Raw genomic sequence first — 8,478 nt, forward strand, 5'->3', positions numbered from 1 at the left:
TTGACCTTACTGTGACTGGAGTCACGTACGCTCAGAGAAGGGCGTGTGGTGATGAATGGAATGTGGTTTATTTAGCTGATTCACTCTGACTGTTTCTGAAAATCATTATCATCATGACACTTGAATCCGAATCTGATCCTGCAGTCATCACTGAATCACTGATCTGGGATCTGAAGTGGCCAACATCTCATCCAATACATAATATGGAGAAGACAGCTCATGAATATTAATGAGCATGTGCTGTTGTTGCTATGTAACTGGTTTGGAGTGTTGTGTTGTTGTAATTGACCCTCAGAGACTCGTTGATATTTCTGAGCTTGCGTGACTCTAGGCTCTCTGAACTTTCATGACTGAGGATTGTTGTTGAACATCAGCATCTTTATAAAGCCGCAGGTTTAGAGGCCTTTACCAGCATCTTCACAGGTGAGTTCAGAGCTCTCGAGTCACCCGGCTTTCAATGTCCGTCTCTGATTTACTGAATGCTGATGAATGGAAGCCCAATTTTAGTGCAACTTTTTGTCTCTCAATTTGGACTTTTTACTCAGAATTCTGAGATAACTCAAATTTCTGACTTTCTCACAATTCAGGGAGTTCTGACTTAAATCTTGCAATTCTGAATTTATATCTCAAATCTATTTCATGCTTTGCAATTCTGATTTATCTCACAGTTCTGATTTATATCGCAATTCTGATTTATATATCGCAATTCTGATTTATATATCGCAATTCTGAATTTATATCTCACATTACTTAATTTATATCTGACAGTTTATATCGCAATCCTTAATTAATATATCACAATTCTGCATTATATCACAATTCTGAGTTTATATCGCAATTCTTAATTAATTTATCACAATTCTGCATTATATCACAATTCTGAGTTTATATCGAAATTCATAATTTATAACACAATTCTACATTATATCCCAGTTCTGATTTATATCTTCAGAACTGTTTTGAGAAGGTGCTTAAGTTCTGAGCCATGTATTATTACTATGAATTAGGCTACTACTACTATTACTATCATGTTACTATCGTTTATGAGATGACGGGGACAAGAGAAAATCGGCCTAATATATCGGCTGCCCTGATTTCTAAATATAAACATCGACCAGAAAAAAATATACAGTCGTGGCCAAAAGTTTTGAGAATTACATAAATATTAGTTTTCAAAAAGGTTTGCTGCTAAACTGCTTTTAGATCTTTGTTTCAGTTGTTTCTGTGATGTACTGAAATATAATTACAAGCACTTCATACGTTTCAAAGGCTTTTATCGACAATTACATGACATTTATGCAAAGAGTCAGTATTTGCAGTGTTGGCCCTTCTTTTTCAGGACCTCTGCAATTCGACTGGGCATGCTCTCAATCAACTTCTGGGCCAAATCCTGACTGATAGCAACCCATTCTTTCATAATCACTTCTTGGAGTTTGTCAGAATTAGTGGGTTTTTGTTTGTCCACCCGCCTCTTGAGGATTGACCACAAGTTCTCAATGGGATTAAGATCTGGGGAGTTTCCAGGCCATGGACCCAAAATTTCAACATTCTGGTCCCCGAGCCACTTATAAGTGGTAATAACTTGGGCTACATTACAGTACACGATACCACTGTGACATTAGTTTGTTGTACGTGTGTGGCTTATAACAGAGGGGAGTCAAGAGATAGATGCGTTTATACAGCGCTGCGCATTATAACCAATCACACATGATTCTGTTGAGCTTATTAAAGCATTGGCCAATCAGAGGCGTTCAGATGAGTCATCGCTAAAATGCCGGTGCTTCCTTCACTCGCTCACTGACTGAATACCTCTTTCTGGCGAATTCTCTCGTCAGAAACAACAAAGTGCAGATGTGTGTACGAATCTTTAATTAAGATATTGATTTCACAGTGTTAACAGTTTCAGTGATTTTAATGGGAGTTTCTGAGAGTGATTGAAATCTAGACTGTCAGTGAAAATGATCTTTAATAATGTAAATGTTATTTGCTCTCTTTCTGAACAATGAAAGATTAGTAGCAATATTTATATCACATTAACTTTCAATGTTAAATTCACATTTAATATAAAGTCAGTCGTATTAAAAATATGTTATGGCATGACACCTATATCTGTTACTTAAGTAAACAGACTGGGTTTTATAATAAATTACATAAATTGGAGTAAAGGCTGATGAAATATATACATTTATACACGCACACATACATTACATACATTTTATCTATATATCTAAATAAAAATAGGCTCAGTATATATGACCCAAAGTAACTAGTAACTAACTACTTGAGTAGATTTTTTATCCGATACTCTTTTACTCTTACTCAAGTAACTATTCAAGACTAGTACTTTTACTTTTACTTGAGTAAATATTTCTAGAAGTACTTTTACTTTTACTTGAGTACAGTTTTTGGGTACTCTACCCACCTCTGTATATATATATATATATCATGTTTTTATAATTTATTTTATTGAACTTAATTTTTTTTGACACATTTTCACATTTTGTAAGTAGAAATTGAAACACGTTTTTAAACATAACTTCTCTCCTCACTCATTTTAGGCTAATTATTTGGGGCCTATATACCTACACAAATAACAAAGAGCAATTGATGAATATGAATATACGTTTTTATTGAAGTTTGTGACATAATTTCAGTATATATATAAAAATTTCTGTGGTCAAAAAGTCTTGTGTGGAGGCCTTGATTGGATATGTGCCTTTTGTTGAGGAAAATCACAGTATTTTAATGTCATTTTTCTAATCCTATCTATTACCAACTAAAGCTAAGACACTTAGGATATTAGAGAACTAATATAACTAAGAATTAGGGGCTTAACAGGTTATTTGCATGGCAGTGGTGCCATATAGCACCATATCCACCGCAAAGAACCGCTGAAGAACCACTGAAGAACCAAACTGGGCTTGACAGGTTCTTTAAATGGTAGTGGTGCTATATAGCACCATATCCACCACAAAGAACCCCTGAAGAACCGCTGAAGAACCATTATTTTTTAGTGTGTAGTTATCACTTTTGCCTTTTGGCACGGTGCTCCATCGTGCTGGAAAATGCATTGTTCTTCACCAAACTGTTGTTGGATTGTTGGAAGAATTTGCTGTTGGAGGGTGTTTTGGGACCATTCTTTATTCATGGCTGTGTTTTTGGGCAGAATTGTGAGTGAGCCCACTCCCTTGGATGAGAAGCAACCCCACACATGAATGGTGTCAGGATGCTTTACTGTTGGCATGACACAGGACTGATGGTAGCACTCACCTTTTCTTCTCCGGACAAGCCTTTTTCCAGATGCCCCAAACAATCGGAAAGGGGCTTCATCGGAGAATATGACTTTGCCCCAGTCCTCAGCAGTCCATTCACTATACTTTCTGCAGAAGATCAATCTGTCCCTGATGTTTTTTTTGGAGAGAAGTGGCTTCTTTGCTGCCCTTCTTGACACCAGGCCATCTTCCAGAAGTCTTGTCCTCACTGTGCGTGCAGATGCGCTCACACCTGCCGTCTGCCATTCCTGAGCAAGCTCTGCACTGGTGGCACTCCGATCCCGCAGCTCAATCCTCTTTAGGAGACCATCCTGACGCTTGCTGGACTTTCTTGGACACCCTGAAGCCTTCTTTACAAGAATTGAACCTCTTTCCTTGAAGTTCTTGATGATCCTGTAAATTGTTGATTTAGGTGCAATCTTAGTAGCCACAATATCCTTGCCTGTGAAGCCATTTTTATGCAACGCAATGATGGCTGCACGTGTTTCTTTGCAGGTCACCATGGTTAACAATGGAAGAACAATGATTTCAAGCATCACCCTCCTTTTAACATGTCAAGTCTGCCATTCTAACCCAATCAGCCTGACATAATGATCTCCAGCCTTGTGCTCGTCAACATTCTCACCTGAGTTAACAAGACGATTACTGAAATGATCTCAGCAGCTCCTTTAATGACAGCAATGAAATGCAGTGGAAAGGTTTTTTTGGGATTAAGTTAATTTTCATGGCAAAGAAGGACTATGCAATTCATCTGATCTTCATAACATTCTGGAGTATATGCAAATTGCTATAATAAAAAACTTAAGCAGCAACTTTTCCAATTTCCAATATTTATGTAATTCTCAAAACTTTTGGCCACGACAGACTGTATAATAATAATATAATATTTCGCCACTTTTGCACATTCTTATGTATTTTGAATGTTATGCATGTTTATTAAAAACAATTGTTCCGGACGTTTGACATTGATGAAAATTCAGATTTGGACCTTTAAATGTAACTTTTGAGATGCACTGCTTTGCTCTTTGGTGGCACCCATGGTGGCACCGCACGCAAGAGCGCTCTGCGCATGCGCAGACACGTCAAAGTTCCGTGACAAGGTCGAATTTCGTAAACATTGCGTCGGGGCGCTGTTGTCTTCCATACAACTGTCTCTACTGAATATTTACCAAACATTTAACGATTTTATGCATGCGTAAGTCACGTGCGAGGCGTTATAACACGTTCTAGAGCGTTGTCTGCAGTGTCCACGGAAAGAGGCGTGTCTCCCGTGTTTGCTTTTACATTGTGTCACCGGAGTTCATTGAGATACAGATCAGATCAGATCTGACCGACACTCGTCAGACCAGTCTGAGGTGGAGAAGGAAGTAAAATGAGTGCAGCTCTCTTACACAGACTGAAGCCCGCAGTGAGTTTAGCGAGCCGCCTGTGGAGCTGCAAACCCCCGCGGATCGAGCCGAGCAGCGCAGCCGCCTCAGTGAGACTCTACAGCGGACTGATGGAGCCCCGAGCGCCGCTCTTCAGACAGGTGAGCCGTGCAGGCGCGAAAACACGCGGGTGTTTGTGTGTTTAATGGCCTTCAGGAAGCGCTAAACACTGGGAAGAATCACAACAACAGATCCAAAGCAAGGTTATATAAGACTTCTTCTGATACAAAACGATCTGAGGGATTTACACCGGCAATATAAAGCAATAAAGACACATAAAAGTTAAACTTCAACTTTTATCACAGCATTTGACAGAACTTTGAGCTGTGATGGATTTGTGTGGTTCTCTAAACACTGTATATACATCGACTGAAAACGTAAAGCAAAAAGGATTTTTGTGACTCCTGAATGCTAAAACGAGCATATGACATTGAAACATCACCTATTGACTTTCTGTGAATGACAGTCTGTTACAAATGTATCAACGCAACATTTAGAGCCAGTCTGTTACTAGAGCATACAATCAAACAGAATAGGTGTGTGTGTGTGTGTTATTTAGTGATATCGGTGGTCAGTAAGAGCACATGAGCAGTGTTTTACTATAACAGTAGTTGCAGTGTACAGATGACAGATATGAGATATGAGTACACTGCTGACTCACGCTGACTGATGGAGACTCTGTTGTTGTTGTTCCTGTAGCTCTTTGAGTCTGAGAGCAGCACGTACACATACCTGCTGGCGGATGCTGACAGCCGAGAGGCCGTTCTGATCGATCCAGTGCTGGAGACGGTGGACAGAGATCTGCAGCTCATCAATGAACTGGGCCTGACGCTCAAAGTGGCCTGTAAGCATCTCTTTTATTACTCCCATCTTAAACGGCTAACCTGGACTTGTGTTATTAAACTCGGAGTAAAAAAGATGTTTTAGAGTGACGTCTATCACACAAGAGAGAAAGTAATGTAAGTTCAACTTATTAAAAACATGTCTCGAGACTTTATGGTGGTTTTCTCCATCGCACTGCATCTCATGCTTTTAAATAGAAAATGACTCTTTGTGATTGTTTTTCAGGTCTGTTGTATTAAACTATACATACATACATGATGCTGATTTGTTTCTAATTCTTTAAGCAGCTTAATCAATTATATATGGTTTATAAACATTACTAAAAAATTACTTTTTTCAAAGATAGTCATTTTATTTTATCGCTTTTTATAAATGTGCATTAGTAATATTTAGCTGAAATTATGCCTTTTAAATTCAAATAGAATTCTAATATTTAAGTACAAAATTCTAATTTAGTTTTGCACCCATTTGGACAGCCCTAATTTAAAAAAGCACGGATGAGAAGTGAAGTACATTCACTCTCTAACATTATTATTAATATTTCAAAGTATTACATTTATCCTGTATTTTTGATCAGATAAATGCAGCCTTGATGAGCAGAAGAAACTCCTGTAAAAACATAAAATTTAAAATATATATATAAAAAAAATTCTATAATTCAACACATTCACATTCTTTCTTGGAAAAGAAATAATCGCTATATCTTCTGAAAGTGACCAGCAGTGTTTCAGCATTACATAAAAAGTAATGTCACAAATCAGAAAATGTCATTTTTAACATCAGTGTGAACATAAAAAAAAAAAAAAGAATGAATGATGCTAATTTTATATCGTTGTAATTTTGCTTTCCATACATTTTAAGTACTTCTTCATAAACCACAGCAAAAACTATAGTCTGAGAAAGTTCAAACATGATTAAAGGCAAGTGAACAGTCAGTAAAAAAAGAAAGAAATACACTATTTTCAAGCAGAGATCAAATAAACAGTAGTATTCAGTTACAGAAATGTAATGATTCGGTGTAAAATAACACTGCATTGTGTTCACTGTCTGAATAAAAATTTAGATGAATCTTTGTTAAGCTGTGTTATGTAATTTGTTTAGCATAAGTGACATTTTCAGCAGCATGTGTTTATAGGCTCCTGTCCCTTTAAGACTGACTGCACGGCTCCAGTGTGTGTATGTGTGTGTGTGTGTGTGTGTGTGTGTGTGTGTGTGCGCTCTTTGCACTAAAACTTTGACCTTTTGCAAGGATTTAATTTAAGTAGCCTATTAATAAAATGATTCAGATATTGCACGCCCATGCAATTCGGATACATCATGCAGCCCTGATGATGATGATGATGATGATGATGGCTTGTTCTCTGCAGTGAACACTCACTGTCACGCCGATCACATCACTGGCACCGGACTCCTGAAGAAGAAGGTGTTTGGTCTGAAGAGTGCCATCTCCAAACACAGCGGAGCTGCTGCTGACATCCAGCTGTCGGAGGGAGAGCGCATTGGCTTCGGCAGACACGTACGAGCACGCACCTCAAATCATGGCCTTTAGTTTAGCTGCATTCAATAGAGATACAAATACAAGTCAATATACATATAGAACTGAATTGATCATTTAATAATTGTAAGTCATGATGCCAATTCATTAAATCTTAAAAAACACACTTATTCAAAAACAAAATCAGGCGATTTATTTGTTTTAGATATAAATAACTATAATAATATAATTCAATATTGCATGTGATCAGAGCAATGCAATAAACTTAAAATCAACATATTTAAAAACAAGTATCATGAGAGGGTCATTTACAGTCAGTTTATTTAAAGTAAATATATCAATATATAATACAAATTAATGAATAAATATAATCTAAAAATAAATACAACAAAATCTATTATATACAATAAAATATTGCAAGTGACCAGGGCAATGCAATATATTTAAAAATATATGAAGTTTTAAAATAACAAGCTTGTGACCTGGTCGAATGTAAAAAATTAATTAAAATAAATATATAATTTTTTTATTTTATATAATTTAATATTGGACGTGATCAGGCCACATTGATTCAAAAACAAGATCATGACTGGGTCAATTACAATTAGTTTATTAATATTAAATATAAATGTCAAAAATATAATAAATACAAAATATATCATAAATTATATAAAAATTAATATTTTAATATTGCAATTAATCAAGGCAATGCAATGCATTTCAAAATCCACAGTACAAAAACAAGATCATGACTGACAGTTTATTTATATTCAATATAAACAAATAAATATAATAATATATAATCAAAAAATATGAAATAAAATCATTTAAAATGTAATACATTATAAATGTGGTAAAAAGATAAGCCTTTTTACAGTCAGTATATTAATAATAAATTATATACATTTATAATAAAGTGATCAGTGCAATGCAATACAGTACATTTTAAAATCCATGCTATTTAAAAATAAGCTTTGGTCATTTGCAGTCAGTATATTAACATTAAATATAAATTAAAAAAATGATATAATGTAATATATAAATATAACTGTTGTCAAAGGATTAAACGATTATTTAAAAAAATATATATTTATGGTGGTGTGCTGTGTATATTTATTATGTTTATATAAATACACACACATGCACGTATATATTTAAGATTACTATGTTACGTTTATATACTGTATTAAATATATTTATATATAATATAAATATATGCATCTAAATGCATGTAAATATTTTCAAAATATATGCTATGTGTGTGTGTGTGTGTGTGTATTTATATATGCATAATCAATATACTCAGCACACACATATATTATGTTTACAGAAACATATTTTGCATGCAATTAATTATTTGACAGCACTAATATAATCTAAAAATGAATGTAAAATTGCAGTAAATCTTGAATCCACACTAATTCAAAGATAAGATCATGAG

At 35.3% G+C, this 8,478-nt stretch overlaps 1 protein-coding gene across 1 annotated transcript in view; it reads left to right on the forward strand.

The window, feature by feature from the left end:
* Nucleotides 1-4,329: 4,329 nt before the first annotated feature.
* Nucleotides 4,330-8,478, forward strand: part of ethe1 (ETHE1 persulfide dioxygenase) — a 9,642-nt gene continuing 5,493 nt past the window's right edge. Inside the window, exons 1-3 of the mRNA XM_059568606.1 lie at nt 4,330-4,800; nt 5,399-5,543; nt 6,910-7,058. Of these exons, the coding sequence (XP_059424589.1) occupies nt 4,645-4,800; nt 5,399-5,543; nt 6,910-7,058 (450 nt within the window). The 5' untranslated portion in view covers nt 4,330-4,644. The remainder of the gene's footprint in view (nt 4,801-5,398; nt 5,544-6,909; nt 7,059-8,478) is intronic.

Source organism: Carassius carassius, chromosome 15 (assembly GCF_963082965.1).
Source record: "Carassius carassius chromosome 15, fCarCar2.1, whole genome shotgun sequence".
NCBI lineage: Eukaryota > Metazoa > Chordata > Actinopteri > Cypriniformes > Cyprinidae > Carassius > Carassius carassius.